This window comes from Capsella rubella, unplaced genomic scaffold, assembly GCF_000375325.1.
Source record: "Capsella rubella cultivar Monte Gargano unplaced genomic scaffold, Caprub1_0 scaffold_1, whole genome shotgun sequence".
Classification (NCBI taxonomy): Eukaryota; Viridiplantae; Streptophyta; class Magnoliopsida; order Brassicales; family Brassicaceae; genus Capsella; species Capsella rubella.
Genome location: NW_006238923.1, coordinates 16,114,143 through 16,130,638, shown reverse-complemented (window position 1 = coordinate 16,130,638; position 16,496 = coordinate 16,114,143). Strand labels below are relative to the sequence as shown.

Here is a 16,496-nt window from a genome sequence, read left to right as displayed (position 1 = left end):
TAGAAGAATATTTATAAGAGGAATATTTAGAAGAATATTGAAGAGAGCAACAGAGGTATTATATTAGCAGGTTCGTATGATAGTTCTCTTTAGTTTTATCAAAGTAATTTGAATTTTTGACGATTATGAAATGAGCTGATGGGTTTGTTTTTGTATTACGTGTAGCAAACTTCAGAAACGACCACGGATGGAGTCGCCTCGCCTCAGCTCTCAGGATACTTAAATATCACAGGTATATTTCAACTTTTCTAACTTAAAAAAAAAAAAAAAAAAAATTAAGAGCAATTGATTTTGATTTAAAAATATACATAAAGAAGAAAAGATTTTATGTTTTTCATTTCTATTTTCCTGATTTACAACTACATATCAAGGTTTTTTAATCAAATTTTAACCAAAACTACTTTTAATTTTTAATAATTTTTTTTTTGGGTTGAATCTAAGTGTTAAATTTTAATACGTTGAAAACAAACTGGGCCGAGCATCCAGTCCCTTTGTGGTCCGTCAGTGGTGTGTAAGTTCAACATGCTATCACGTATTATAAAAAATTAACGCTTAGGTTTTAAGGTTTTTTTATAATTTAAGTAAAGTTTTGATTTTGAACAACAACATACAAAATGTTTTTATTTTTAAAGAATCTAAGTGTTAAGTTTAAAGATGTTGAAAACGTACCAGACCTAGCATCCAACTCCCTTTGTGATCCATACTGATTTGTATAGAATGGGAGTTGTTGATGTTTTCCAAGCTACATAGCGCCGCAAGATTTTTTAAGTTTAAAGGATATTTTCTATTATTTCCATGTTTTCCAAGCCCAACGGAAATTCTTTTTTTAAGAGCATCTTTAATAATTAGCAAACGTAATAATTAGAAAAAAGTTATTCCAAATTTACCAAAATTGAAAAATAAAACAGATAAATTTAGAGAATATAACTGATTTAAAAGGTGAAGTAAGGTTAGAAAAAACTGTAGGAATTGTTTATCTTGCTTTCTATAAGCACTACACGAACAAGAAATAAAAATTATAAACATGAAGCTAAATTATAAACAAGATTAGTATTCAAATATAAATTTTTTATCCTGATAGAGCTAAGCTAATCGTTTTTCTCTCTATGGAGTTATAGAGGCTAAACACAAACGGTAGGGTTTCAAGTAAGGAGTTTTATTTTCCACGGACTTTTTTACGTTTGGTTTAAAATCGAAAACTTAAAAATTTTAAAAAGATCGGTTTAAACCAACAAAGCCGGCTTAAAAAGTTTTCGATCTTAAAAGTTTTCGATCTTAAACATAAAAGTCGGCTTTTTGGAGACGAAATATATTTTTCATTAAGGGTAAAAAGGTAATCCGTTTTTGAGAGCGAACTTGAGACTGATGACTACTCTTTTAATATATTAGATAAGTGCTACCACAAACAATTAGCAGAATATATAGTGACTTTGAATGGTCTGCGCTACACAGCCTAACAAATTTAGGGTTTTGACAAAAAAAAAAAAAGATGGAGAAACCAAAAAAGAAGAAGAGAAAAGGCAACCGAAAAAGAAGAAAGCAATTGAAACTTCCGTCGTCCTTTCCTAAAGATCTAAACTCAGAAATACTCTTAAGGCTGCCTTCGAGATCATGTTTTGAGATTCCGTTGCGTATCGAAGCTATGGTCATCAATCACCACCGACTCATATTTCATCCGCTCTTTCGAGACTCGGTTCTTCTCAACACTGCAGCCGAGTCTTCTTGTCTGCGTTATAGCAGATGGGAAGCTTTTTGTTTCCTCAATCCCTCAAGATAATCAGAACTCTTCTTACTCTTGTTCTCAGCCTATTTATCGTTACCATATGAAATTCCCGCAAGGACAATGTTACTTGCCCCCTACGGAATCTGTCCATGGCTTGATCTGTTTTCAAGTATCAGGAGCCCCTGTAGTTTGGAACCCTAGCAAGAAAGAGTTATTAACCTTGCCGAAACCCGAAAAGAGCTGGTGTTATGTAAGAGTTTTTTTAGGATATGATCCGGTCGAAGGTAAACACAAAGTAATGTGCATACCTTATTTAAGAAGTTCTGGAGTGTGTCGTGTGTTAACATTGGGATCAGGTCAAGAATCATGGAGAACAGTCAAAACCAACCATAACCATTATTCGGACTACAATACGTTTGGTCGATGCATCAAGGGTGTTATATATTATGTAGTAGATATTTATCATAAGAATGTTTGGGTTACAATAAGTTTTCATGTTAGATTAGAAAAATTTGGTATGATAGATTTACCATCGGGTATTTATAGGGACATGTTGATAAGCTATGAGGGGAGGTTAGCTTTTGTTGATAACGACGAAACCGGACGGAAGAGAATGAATAGTCAGAAACTCAATGAATGAATAGAATCGCTTACTATGTAATATAAATTGGTTCATTACCAGTTTGGTAAAAAAAAGCATGAATTGTTCAAAGATTCGCATATACCTTATTTTGAAGTTAAAGTGAGCAGCACGACACAAAAGCCATCTAAATTTTAGATGCAACACCCAAACCCTATGATCACTTCGCCACAAATTTGAACCTACATGAAACGACTTGATCATTAATTAGTTACATGTTATTTTTGTGTTAATTTTACACATGTTCTGCATTTGTATCTCATTTTATAGAATGTGATGATTAGATACAATTTTGTCTTACTCAATATTGTATAATACAAAAACAGGAATCTTTTAACAAACTGGATGATGCATATGATCCAAAAAGAAGCTTCTAGAGGACATGATAAAATACCAAATAGTAAAAGCAACCAATACAATATTTTCATTGGAAATATAATGTAAAAGAAAAAGCCGATAAAGAGGAAAAATACCATGTTCAATTTGAACAGTTCCCCGCGCGAGCTCATAACCTAGTAAATGCAACAAATATCCGTAAAAATCTAATGAGAAAACAAACATAATGGGGTGCTTTAAAACGAGATACAAACAAAATAGCACACATATAACAGGATACTCTCTAAGGAGCCACACATTGCAACCAACAATGTAACCCACAATTACAAGAAGGCCACCACTGAACCCCAAAACAGTCAGACCATAATTTTAGCGTCAATAAATACATCCCAACCATCTTTCTTCTTGTCGAATCAACCAATTCCACAACCTTGGATCTATTCCCTTCCGCACGAAACCGAGAAATCAGCAAACCCGGCACGCTCATTTATATCAATCCTCGGCCCTGTCCGTGCCATTCGCCATTGTTTGTATACATTCTCTGCCGGTCTCGATACTTCTATTTGGTATAAAACATGCAAAATAAGTCGACAAAACGACAATATTTTTGTTTGTTATTTTAAGTGTAATGGAGAACTTATTATATAAAACTTAGTTTTGAATAATTTACATTTTTTTCATAAAACAATAAGTAAAATAACTCCTCAAGAATAGGTCAATAAAATAGTTCTAGGATTTTTCAATGAATCAATATTATAACTTACGGTTTACAAATTATATCTTTTAGCTAAATTCTCTTTTAAAATTAACAAGGTTCAAAAATGCTGAAATTAGGAAAGATGACCGTTGTATAATAAATGTAATAATACCGAAACAAAAACAAAATCTCGTATTGATTTGCTTAAACTCATAATAATATAACCGTTGTGATTGTGATATTATCAATTTCCTTTTCTTTTAATTAACCTCTTAATTAATTTTGCTTATAAATATTAAAAATTTACTCTGTTTCTCTCTCAACTCAACGCTTCTTCTTCTCCGTTCTTCCTTTTGATCGAGAAATCAAAATTTTCTGTTTCTCTCAACTCAACGCTTCTCCGTTCTTTCTTCTTCTTCTTCGAAACCCTACAAATCAATCTCCTTAGTTCTCTGTTCTCTCTTGTCGGACAACAAAGCATAACCCTCTTCGCCTTCGATTCTCTGATTCATCGTTGGTGTAAAGCTTATACCTTTATAGCTTTTCTCTGGTTGATTTGTTGTTGTGAGATTCGGTTTGATGATCATAGAATGCTGAGGCTTGAGACATGGTGGTGATGATCGAGGCTTTTGGTTCCTCTTCTTCTGGTTCGTCTTTGGATTCTAACCTCTGTTTTTGGTTCCTCTTCTTCCGGTTCGTCTTTGGGATCTAACCTCTGTGGTGCTCTTGCTTCCTCTTGTCCTTCAAGGTACCGCTCTATCTCTTCTTGTTCCTCTGTGCTGGATATGGTCTTGTTGTTGATGTCTTGTCTCTTACAAGTTGAGAACTTTTATCCAATTTTTAGGAGTTTATTATGTAGCAATCATCATCATTCTTTGGCCTTTTGGAATTACAATTGATTTGATTCGATTTGTGTCTTCATTGAATCTCATAAGCGTATTCCCGACCACATAGAATGACATGTCTGCTACATACAGAACTGAATCTCATAAGAGTATACGATTGATGGAAGCCAATTTTTGATACTATTTAGTTCTTTAATCATGTTGGCCTTTTGGAATTACAATTGATTTGATTTGATTTGTGTCCAGTGTTATACAGTTTGTTTGGAATTACAATCTCATAAGTGTATATGTATATACGATTGATGGAAGCCAATGTTGGACTTATGATTCACGTATTTGGTTAGTATTCCTCTCTTTGGTTTTGTAATGAGTATTCTTATATGATTTTTTGTGTATTCCTGTGTTAGAATTCCTCTTTTGCTTAGTTATATATTACAAATCCATTGGTTTTTCAGACCTTTTGATAGGAGAAGGTATGCTTGTTCTTGGTGAGCTATTAGTTTCTACTTCTCTGCTTTTGTTGTTGTTCTCTTAGTTTTGATTTTAGTTATTAGTATATAAACATTGTCTTTGCAGGTCTTTGATGTTGTTCTCTATAGTTCATGAAGATTTGGATCAAGAGGACTTCCTCACAATTATCAAAAAGGAGAAGGATCATGTACCATTAGCATTACTACATTCATAACCTGAGGTATACTGATCTGATTTGCGAGTTTGGCATCTGTTTTACTTAATAGCTCATGTTGCTTCTCGACCACATATAGAATTATTATTACATGTTTGCAACATACAGAACTGAATCTCGGTTCTCTCTGTCTTCTCGACCACATATAGAATTCTTATATGATTTTTCAGACCTTTTGATAGGAGAAGGTATGCTTGTTCTTGGTGGGCTATTAAGTTCTACTTCTCGGTTGTTGTTGTTCTCTTTGTTTTGATTTTGGTTATTAGTATATATATACATTGTCTTTGCAGGTCATTGATGTTGTTTTCTATAGTTCATGAAGATTTGATCAAGAGGACTTCCTCACAAGTTTCAAAAAAGAAGAAGGATCATGTAGTATCAGTGTTACTACATTCATAACCTAAGGTATACTGATTTGATTTGGGAGTTTCCATTGGCATTGTTTTATTTAATAGCCCATGTTGCTTCTCGACCACATATAGACTTATTATTACCTGTCTGCAACTTAAAGAACTGAATCTCATAGGTGTGTGTAAATGCATATACGATTTTGGATTGATGCAAATGCAAGCCATCTTGTGTACTTTTTAGTTCATCATCAAACATGTTATAGCCTTGTGAGTCACGTATTATATATATTATTCATCTCTTTGTTTTGAACAAAGTATTTGTGGTTCTCTGTCTTACTCTGTATGTCGTCTTATATGGTTTTGTGTATTCAGTGTTAGATAATGAATGTTGTGTACTTGGTTATGTTGTTGTTTCAGGGTGGAGACTCAAGGTTCGATGAATGTCTTTATGATGATCTCCATCGATCCTCTGTTTTCTTCAGTCAAGATCGATGTCACAAGATATTGAATCTAAGGCTATCAAGCCACTGAGACACCTTCGGAGAAAATTTATAGGAGGATTTATATATATTGAAGAGAGGAACAGAGAGGTATTAGGCTATTAGCAGGTTCGTAAAATCGTAATAGTTGTCTTTAGTTTTATCAAAGTAATTCAATTTTTGACGATTATGAAATGAGCTGATGGGTTTGTTTTCTACTTACGTGTAGCAAACTTTAGAAACGACCACGGACTGAGTCGCCTCATCCCTCAGGATACTTAAATATAACAGGTATATTTCAACTTTTCTAACTTAAAAAAAAAATTAAATTAAGAGCAATTGATTTTGATTTAAAAATATACATAAAAAATTAAATTAAGAGCAATTGATTTTGATTTAAAAATATACATAAAGAAGAAAATATTTTATGTTTTTTTTTTCATTTCTATTTTCCTGATTTACAACTAAATATCAAGGTTTTTTTAAATCAATTTCAAGCAAAATAGTTTTAATTATTAATAATCTTTTATTTTTGGGTTAAATCTAAGTGTTAAATTTTAATACGTTGAAAACAAATTGGGCCGAGCATCCAGTCCTTTTGTGGTCCGTCAGTGGTGTATAAGTTCAACATGTTATCACGTATTGTAAAAAAATTAACGCTTAGGTTTTAAGGTCTTTTTATAGTTTAAGTAAAGTTATAATTTTTAAGTACAGTTTTGATTTTTAACAATAACATACAAAATGTTTTTCTTTAAAAAAAATATAAGTGTTAAATTTAAATTGGTTGAAAACAAACAGGACCTTGCATCAAACTCTCTTTGTGGTCCATACTGATTTGTGATATTCAATGGGAGTTGTTGATTTTTTCCAAGCTACATACTTATATAATTATTTATTGGCGCCGCATAATATTTTAAGTTTACACGATATTTCCATGTTTTCCATGTCCAACGTAACGCCTTTTATAAAATCATGTTCAATAATTAGCCAACGTAATAATTAGAAGAAAAAAAGTTATTCCAATGAAAATAAAACAAATAAACTTAGAGAATATAACTGATTCAAAAGGTGATGTAAGGTTAGACAAAGTTGTAGGAATTGTTTATCTTGCTTTCTAAATAAGCACTACACGAACATGAAAGGAAAATTATATGATGATGAATAACATGAAACACAAAGATTAGTATTCAAATATAATTTTTTTAATCATGATAGAAGCTAAGCTAATCGTTTTTCTCTCTATGGAGTTATGGAGGATGAACACAAACTTTAGGATTTCAAGTAAGGAGTTGTATTTTCGACGGACTTTTTTACGTTTGGTGTTTAATTTCCACAAGGTACCAAACCTCCTTTGTTGCTCTTACTCTTTTTATATTTGGTTTCTCTAACTGCTTCTTTGGATCATTTAACCCTTAAAGTTTAGCTTATGATGTTGTATAACCACTGATTTCGAATAAACCTGGGATGTTGCTTCGTCATTTCTCTGCTTAGAAGTTTTGAACAAGTTTAGTGTAAATGTTTTTAATGGTAATCTGAAGATTTTCATCCAAGAAGCTTCTAACGGTCTATCAAATGAAAGCTTGTGTTTGCTAAAATCAAAAGCTATCTTCGTTCTCGTCTCATTGTATTCATCCCAATAAAAGTGTGTAATTCAAATATATATATGCAGCATTCTTAAAAGCATTCCCCATTTGTGTCTAACTATGTGGATGCTTCTGTGTGTCTAGATTTGATCTGTGTTTGTACTCTAATACTTTGCTACTATTTCTCTGTGATTTCAATTAAAAGGTGTATCTGAATTCCAATCTACAGTAAAACCTCAGTAACACAATATCTAAATTCCAACTAGCAAGATCCAAAGCCTCTTAATTCTCCTTCGAAAACCCAAAACTGTTACACAAACAGTCAGATTTGACAACGGTTCAAGATTTAACAAGACATGTAGCGATAAATAAAAAAAGAAGTCAAATCTTTGTCTTCTTAGGTTTCACAGGACATATTACAGGAGAAGCAACATCATCATCACCTTCTTCATCATCAGACAAGATTTGGTCGGGAACATCATCATCATCTGGAACATTAAGCTTTATGATAAAATCTTTAAGTATCTTCATACTTTCAACTTTCATCGAAACCAATTGGTCCAACACAGTATCACCCTTGTTTGATGAATCAATGATGTAGCTCTCTGTCCCAAGCTTGAACTCGACTTTAACTAGATTCTTCTTACCAGGGACTGAAACGTTTCTCTCAATCTCCATATCGAACCTGAATTCAAAAAACTAAAGCAATCAAAATTACGGCGTTGTAGGAGCAGAACCCTAATAATGAATTTTAGTTTAGCTTCGTTACCGGAAAAAGTTTATAATATTATCTATATCATGATCATCAAATAACCGTAACCGTAACCGTATACATAAAGGTTAAAGTTATGGTTAAGGAAAATTTATAACCGTAATCGATGGTTAATAAACCGTAACCGTGGTCATGCGTAGTGTTAAGGAGAAACTTATTATATAAAACTTGGTCTGATAATTAACATTTTTTATGAAATAATTAGTAAAATAACTCCTCCAGAATAGGTCAATAAAATAGTTCTAGGATTTTTCAATGAATTAATAGTATAACTGAAGGTTTATAAATTACAGTTATATATTTTTCAGTAAATTCTCTTTTAAAATTAACAAGTTCAAAATGTTACCGTTGTGATGAAGAAACTTTAACAGAAACAAAATCTCGGTATTAATATAACCGTTGTGATTGTGATCTCATCAGTTTCCTTTTCTTTTAATTAAAAAAACTCTTTCTGTCAATTCAAAGCTTCTTCTTTTTTGTTAAACAACTCAAAGCTTCTCAAACTTTCTTCTTCTCCGTTCTTCCTTTTGATCGAGAAATCAAAATTCTCTGTTTCTCTCACTTCTTCTTCTTTCTCTTCAACAAATCAATATCCTTAGTTCGTTCTCTCTTGTCGAACAACAAAGCATAACCCTCTTCGCCATCGAATCTCTGATTCATCGTTGGTGTAAAGCTTCTACCTTTATAGCTTTTCTCTGGTTGATTTGTTGTTGTGAGATTCGGTTTGATGATCAAGATATGCAAACAGGGCGATCATAGAATGCTGAGGCTTGAGACGTGGTGGCGATCTAACCTCTGCTTTTGGTTCCTCTTCTTCTGGTTCGTCTTTGGGATCTATCTACCTCTGCTTCGTCCTCATGGTGGTGCTCTTGCTTCCTCTTTTCCCTTCACGGTACAGCTCTATCTCTTCTTGTTCCTCTCTGTGCATATGGTCTTGTGTCTTAGGAGTTTATTATGTAGCAATCATCATTCTTTTGCCTTTTGGAATTACAGTTGTTTTGATTCGATTTGTGTCTTCATTGAATCTGGAAGCCAATGTTTGCCTTATGATGATTCACGTATTTGGTTAGTATTCCTCTCTTTGGTTTTGTAATGAGTATTCGTGCTTCTCTCTGTCTCCTTCTTATATGATTTTTTGTGTATTTCTGTGTTAGAATTCCTCTGTTGCTTAACTGTTAGAGTTATATGTATTTGTATGTGAGCGTTACAGTGTTAGCTATGGTTTTCTGACAAATCCATTGATCTGTAGACAAGGAAGTTGCAGACCTTTTGATAGGAGGAGGTTTGTTTGTTTCAGACCTATTAGTTTCTACTTCTCTGTTGTTGTTGTTCTCTTGTTTTTGATTTTAGTTATATTTGTATATATATATTGTCTTTGCAGGTCTTTGATGTTCTTCTCTGTTGTTGTTCTCTTCTTTGCAGGTTTTTCTATAGTTCATAAAGATTTGGATCAAGAGGACTTCCTCACAATTATCAAGAAAGAAGAAGGATCATGTAGTATCAGCATTACTACATTCATAACCTGAGGTATACTGATTTGATTTGCGAGTTTCCATTGACATTGTTTTATTTTATTACTACTGAGCTCATGTTGCTTCTCGACCACATATAGAATAATTACTACCTCTCTGCAACTTAAAGAACTGAATCTCATAGGTGTGTGTAAATGCATATACGATTTTGGATTGATGCAAATGCAAGCCATTTTGTGTACTTTTTAGTTCATCATCAAACATGTTATAGCCTTGTGATTCACGTATCATATTTATCATTCATCTCTTTGTTTTGAACTGAGTCTTATGCTTTTGTTTCAGGGTGGAGAAGGTTCGATGGTGACTCAAGGCTCGATGAATGTCTTTATGATGATCTCCATCGATCCTCTGTTTTCTTCAGTCATTAGAGACTAGGAGAATATTTATAAGCAGGTTCGTGATAGTTGTCTTTAGTTTTATCAAAGTAATTTGATTTTTTGACAATTATGAAATGCGCTGATGGGTTTGTTTTTGTATTACGTTTAGCAAAATTCAGAAACGACCACCGTTTGAGTCGCTGTAGCCTTCAGGATTCTTAAATATCACAGGTAATATCTCAACTTTTCTAACTTTTAAAAAATTAAATAAATTAAGAAAAATTGATTTCGATATAAAAAGATACATAAAGAAAAAAATATTTTATGAATTACATTTCTATATTCCTGTTTTACAACTAAATATCAAGGTTTTTAAATTCAAATTTCAAGTAAAAATAGTTTTAATTTTTAATAATTAAATATGATCTTTTTTTGGTTGAATCTAAGTGTTAAATTTTAATACGTTGAAAACAAATCGGGCCGAGCATCCAGTCCCTTTGTGGTCCGTCAGTGGTGTGTAAGTTCAACATGCTATCACGTATTGTAAAAAATTTAACGCTTAGGTTTAAGGTTTTTTATAATTTAAGTAAAGTTATAACTTTTAAGTAAATTTTTGATTTTGAAAAGTTATAACATACAAAATTTGAAAAGTTTAAATATGTTGAAAACAAACCGGACCTAACATCGAACTCTTTCATACTGATTTGTGTTATTCAATGAGATTTGTTGATGTTTTCCAATCTACATACTTATATAATTATTTATTGGCGACACATGATATTTTAAGTTTACAAGATATTTCCATGTTTTCCAAGCCCGACGTAACGACTTTTATAAGATCATGTTCAATAATTAGCAAACGTAATAATTAGAAAATTATTCCAATGAAAATAAAACAAATAAACTTAGAGAATATAACTGATTCAAAAGGTGAAGTAAGGTTAGACAAAGCTGTAGGAATTGTTTATCTTGCTTCCTAAATAAACACTACACGAACATGAAAGAAAAATTATACGATGATGAATTAACATGAACACAAAGATTAGTATTCAAATATAATTTTTAAATCATGATAGAAGCTAAGCTAATCGTTTTTCTCTCTATGGAGTTATGGAGGCTGAACACAAACGGTATGATTTCAAGTAAGGAGTTGTATTTTCGACGGACTTTTTTACGTTTGGTTCAAAATCGAAAACTTAAAATTCTAGAAAGATCGGTTTTAACCAACAAAGCCGATTTTGGTTTAAAAGTTTTCAATCTTAAACATAAAAGTCGCAATTGAGATTAGGGTTCTCCAGAGACTATATGGTAGATTTGATTGAAAAAACCATTGCTTTTGTAGATATTATGAAAAATTTCTTCAGTTGAGGCATTGGAGCTGAGTTTTCTAGTATTAAGATCTTTATAGAGAACTTGAAAAAACCTTAATGAGACATGAAAATTAGGTGAGTAAGAACCAAGATTGTAGGAATGCATATGATTCTTAATCCAGGTTTTGTATATGATATTTAGGGCTGTTGATACTAGCACAGTATAGGAGCATTGCTCTGTCGAATTCGAATCTGCGAAGTTTCTCTGGTTGAGGTATTAGTTGTTGTTTGAGATGTTGTTATAAGCTGAGGTAGAAGTAATCCAACTCATTCAATATCTGTATAGAGAAGTAGATATGTGTCTTATGAGACATGAAATGGTGATTAAGAAACCAATATTGTTCTGTGAGCTAGAATGAGAAAACTGTTCTGCAACTATTTTCAGTTTAGAACACACAAGGTAATATACTAGATTGTTTTTCTCCGTGTGCGTGGATATAACCGAAAATGAGTTGGCTTACCTGGAGTGTATCCATTTGTTTGTGGAGATTTTGGACCATTTCTTCAGCAATGTCTGTGAGCTAGATTTGGTGTTTAATTTCCACAAGGTACCAAACCTCTTTTGTTGCTCTTACTCTTTTTATATTTAGTTTCTCAAAAACTGCTTCTTTGGATCCTTTAACCCTTAAAGTTTAGCTTATGATGCTGTATAACCACTGATTTCGAATAAACCTGGGATTTTTGCTTCATCATTTCTCTACTTAGGTGCTTTGAACAAGTTTAGTGTAAATGTTTTTAAGGGTAATCTGAAGATTTTTATCCAAGATGCTTCTAACGGTCTATCAAATGAAAGCTTGTGTTTGCTAAAATCAAAAGCTAGCTTCGTTCTCGTCTCATTGTATTCATCCCAATTCTAAGCTGACCATCATGACCCGTTAGATAAATATATATCTGCATTCCCCATTTGTGTCTAACTATGTGGATGCTTCTGTGTGTCTAGATTTGATCTGTTTTTGTACTCTAATACTTGCTATCAATTCTCTGTGATTCATTTAAAAGGTGTATCTGATACTCGATGAATTCATTCTTGCTGGGGAGCTCCAAGAAACAAGCAAAAGGGTATGGATTTTTGTTTCAGGCTTTCCTCTTTCACTAACACATTCCTTTGCTCAACCGCTAAACTTTTTATATGCTGGCAACAAATTTTTACTTGCAGGCGATCATCGAAAGGATGTCAGAACTCGAGAAGATGGAGTAGTAATGGTTAATGCGTGCTAGTCCATCTGTTTTTCTCTTTTTATTTCGTGGCGTGGCTGGAGCTTAGCGATGCTTTGATGAGTTGAAGACAATGTTGGTGTTAAGATTGTGAATGATATAGGAATGATTCTGCTGTTTTCATTCATCCAAAATTTGTTTATCTGTGATTTTCGTTTCAACTAGTGAGGTTTCTATTTATCGCAGACATTGAATTCTGTATAAAATGGTTGTTTCGCAGAACTTCGGTATCACATCACAAATATACGATCTGAGTCTGAGAGGATACTTAACTATAGTAACTGTCAAATTATCAACAAAATAGAAAGACTAATCGTGAGGAATGTGAACAAAATCCAACTTTCTTTGATAAATTGATTTATGAAACAGCTTTAAAGATCATCGGTGAACTATTCATTAGCCCATGTCTCTGGCCTTGGCTATTGCCCAAACCATCTCTGTCTTCCATTGGTCCTAATTCATCAGGTCCTAGAAACTCTTATATTGCAGTGAATTAACACAGGAACAACACGAGAACTTTTCTTACCAACCCCAACTCTTCAACTCTAACAAGTAAGACTTACTGAGCTGGCAAAACACATCTTTACAGAGAGACACTTTGCAAGGTCCTACAATATCTAAGCACACATGAACACATACACTAACGGTAAGTGACTAACCAATACAGATAAACCAGGGGTTCTCCGTCATGTATCTCTTTTCTAACTACCCAACTCTGCAACTCTAGTAAGTTAAACAAACACTATCCGTCATGGCTTATCAGTCATGTATCTTTTCTAACCACCCAACTCTGCAATTCTAGTAAGTTACACTTACTGAGCTAGCAAACGCAACTTAACCAGGAGAGACTTTACTAGTTCCCAAATCAATCGAGCACATAAACACAAACACTAACCAATAAACCAGAACCTATCAGTCATTTATCTAATTCCATTAATACCATGGTTCTGTTAAGTATATCGAGTCAAGCATTATCCTCTGGTTCTCTTAAAGCTCTTCCAGTCTCACTAAAGCTCCCAAGCTCTTCAACAAGATAATGAACTCTCAATGCTTTGCTCTTCACAACACAGTCAACCTCCAAGTAAGAATTTAGAAACCCCATTTCCATAGTTTTACCCAAGTTATCATATTCTTCTTAGACAAACAAAACTGTTGCACAAACAGCAAAATTAACAGAGGTTCAAAGTCTACCACTCAATTGAACACAACACTAAACAATATCTAAACACAAGACTCACAGGAAATATGTATCATCTACGTTTCTTGTCCAATACCCCTAATACCATAATACGAGTCAAGCATTTCCCTTTAGTGTTCTAAGAGTCTCGATGAAGTTCCATGTAGAGCTATTGAATAACTCAACTATATCCGTCAGAGATAAGAAACTGCATCATTCAATGGATTTGCTCTTCTCAAGCAATGCAATCACCTATCTCCAGTAATAAACTCAGTAACACCATTTCTAAATTCCAACTAGCAAGATCCAAAACCTCATAATTCTCTCTAGAAAACCCCAAAACTGTTAACAAAATTTGACAAAGGTTCAAGATCAAATCACCAGCTAACAAGACAGTAGTGATAACTAAAAACGAACTCAAATCTTTGTCTTCTTAGGTTTCACAGGACATATTACAGGAGAAGCAACATCATCACCTTCTTCATCATCAGACAAGATTTGGTCGGGGACATCATCATCATCTGGAACATTATGCTTTGTGATAAAATCTTTAAGTATCTTCATACTTTCAACTTTCATCGAAACCAATTGGTCCAATACAGTATCACCCTTGTTTGATGAATCAATGATGTAGCTCTCTGTCCCAAGCTTGAACTCGACTTTAACTAGATTCTTCTTACCAGGGACTGAAACGTTTCTCTCAATCTCCATATCGACCCTGAAATCAAAAAACTAAAGGAATCAAAATTACGGCGTAGTAGGAGCAGAACCCTAATAACGAATTTTAATTTAGCTTCGTTACTGGAAAAAGTTAATTTTGGTGGAAGAAGAAGCAAAAGGACGATGAAGCCGACAATTAATTATGAGCGATTACGAGTTTTGCTTTGTTTTTCTTGTCCATAAATTCTCGATGATTTTGGTAAAATAAGTTTTTTAATAATTAAAATTTTATTATTTTTTACAAAAACTTGAATATTTATATAAATTAAAAATTACAAATATCAAATAATAAATCGAATTAAATAATTAGATTAAATAAAAACTTACAAATATCAGTAAATCCGGTATGCTAATAACTCTGTGCCATTCGCCAATCTTTGTATAATTTATATGTCGGTCTTGATACTTTAATTCGGTATAAAATATGAAAAATAAGTTTACAAAGCCACAATATTATCGTTCCATTACTTTAAGTTTAATGTAGGCATGACCAAAATCTAATATTAACCGTAATTTACCCGTAACTGAACTATTTTTAAACCGTAACCGTATAAAACAGTTAAAATTTGTAACCGTTAACCGTAAAAATAAATTAGTCATGGTTATAAAAAGTAACCGTTATCAACCATAACCATATGGTTAACCTTTAATAAAAATTATTTCATTAAAATAATGTTTTAAATGGTTTAATGTGTCAACTAGTAATTCTAATTCACTCTACTGCTCATTTTCATTATTCAAATCAAAAATAATTTATTTTAAATAATTTTAGGTTCATAACCATTAATTTATTTAATTGTAGTTGTTTTTAATTAATTAAAAATAATTTTTAACTAATTTACTATAAATATTTGAATCATATAAATACCTTTATTTCATATTGAAAATAAACATTATTTGATATGGTAAGAAAATATAAAACTTTGTTTATATATACTAGGTAATTTCCCGCGCATATGCGCGGGTTGTTGTATATTTATTTAATTATTTTAATTTATTTATTACTTATAAAAATAGATTAAATAAATTTTAATGTTTATGACATTTTTACATTTTATTTATTTAAATCATACAATAGAAGCATACATCCATATCTTTTGAATTTATTCGTTGATTAATTGTTCAATTTTGATAGTAATTTTTTTTGTGCTTTTAAGTATTTTTTGATAAAACAATAATATTGTTAATGATAAAAATAGGAATGATTTTGGGAGAATTTAGAAAATACCCTTTTAAAAATACCACTTTTTAAATTTACCCCCTTTTCAAACTTTATCAAAACAACCACTAAAAATGTTAAAATTTATCCATATATGTGTGTAAACTTATAAATATACACACAAATTACCTTTATTTGTGTATAAAATTTTTCTTTATTTCAATGTCTTACAAATTGGTTTGAATATAACCAAAAATTATTTTGTTAAAATAATTACATACTTTGAAAATAAAATAAATATACATGAATTTGTGAGAAAGAAAAAAACATATAAAGTAAAACAATGAAGATGGTTTATTTAGCTTGATTTTCTTATGGTGCGATGGTCAGAAATCAATAGTTTTGAATCCCATCGATAAAGTAATTTCCTTATAGCCATAAAATATTATTATACATATGTATTATATATTTAATAGTATAAAACAATGAAAAAATGAAGAAGTACATAAAATAAAGAAGAAATATAATTGAAAACAAAAGTTTTAACCAAATATATAATCAAGCTCTTACAATGATATCTTAATTGAGCTTTCAACCCATGCAAGAACATTATAAATTAAATAAAGAAATATTGAGAATATCAGATATGGTGGACGAGGATGTAACAATGAATATTTATAGGATAAAATATGATGTAAGTTATAATTCTAAAATAATTAAATTAGAGGAGTTATAATTATATTTTATAGTGTGTTAACTGAAATTGAATGGAGGAAACAAATAGTCAATTGAAAGATTATATAATTTAAGTTACAATTTAATAGTAAAGCGTGGATTTCAAGTATGAATTAAAGTATATGACTAAATGTGTTAGATATTTGGTTTAATTAAAAATA

The 16,496-nt window shown here is 31.8% G+C and overlaps 3 protein-coding genes, 2 long non-coding RNA genes and 1 pseudogene across 5 annotated transcripts in view; 4 read left to right on the top strand and 2 right to left on the bottom strand.

Annotated features, from left to right (window-relative positions):
- The first annotated feature begins 1,359 nt into the window (after positions 1 to 1,359).
- Positions 1,360 to 2,461, top strand: LOC17898488 (putative F-box protein At1g47790). Its single transcript, XM_023777208.1, is given in 2 exon segments — positions 1,360 to 1,612; positions 1,614 to 2,461. Coding segments are annotated over 2 exon segments (873 nt in total). The 5' UTR covers positions 1,360 to 1,489; the 3' UTR covers positions 2,364 to 2,461.
- Positions 2,462 to 5,204: 2,743 nt separating this feature from the next.
- On the top strand, positions 5,205 to 7,294 carry LOC111828684. Its single transcript, XR_002832486.1, has 4 exons — positions 5,205 to 5,331; positions 5,694 to 5,884; positions 5,985 to 6,046; positions 7,003 to 7,294. It is a non-coding gene; the product is annotated as an uncharacterized LOC111828684 (long non-coding RNA).
- Positions 7,295 to 7,719: 425 nt separating this feature from the next.
- On the bottom strand, positions 7,720 to 8,074 carry LOC17899840. Its single transcript, XM_006305738.2, has one exon. It carries the CDS (start codon positions 8,014 to 8,016, stop codon positions 7,720 to 7,722), a length of 297 nt encoding a protein of 98 aa, XP_006305800.1. The 5' UTR covers positions 8,017 to 8,074.
- A 1,061-nt stretch (positions 8,075 to 9,135) lies between these two features.
- LOC17900255 overlaps positions 9,136 to 16,496 on the top strand; it is a 13,564-nt gene continuing 6,203 nt past the window's right edge. Inside the window, exon 1 of the long non-coding RNA XR_002832481.1 lies at positions 9,136 to 9,175. This is a non-coding gene — a long non-coding RNA (uncharacterized LOC17900255). The remainder of the gene's footprint in view (positions 9,176 to 16,496) is intronic.
- LOC17899363 lies at positions 11,670 to 12,750 on the top strand (annotated as a pseudogene).
- On the bottom strand, positions 14,042 to 14,518 carry LOC17898647. The gene has a single exon (XM_023777210.1). It carries the CDS (start codon positions 14,430 to 14,432, stop codon positions 14,139 to 14,141), a length of 294 nt encoding a protein of 97 aa, XP_023632978.1. The 5' UTR covers positions 14,433 to 14,518; the 3' UTR covers positions 14,042 to 14,138.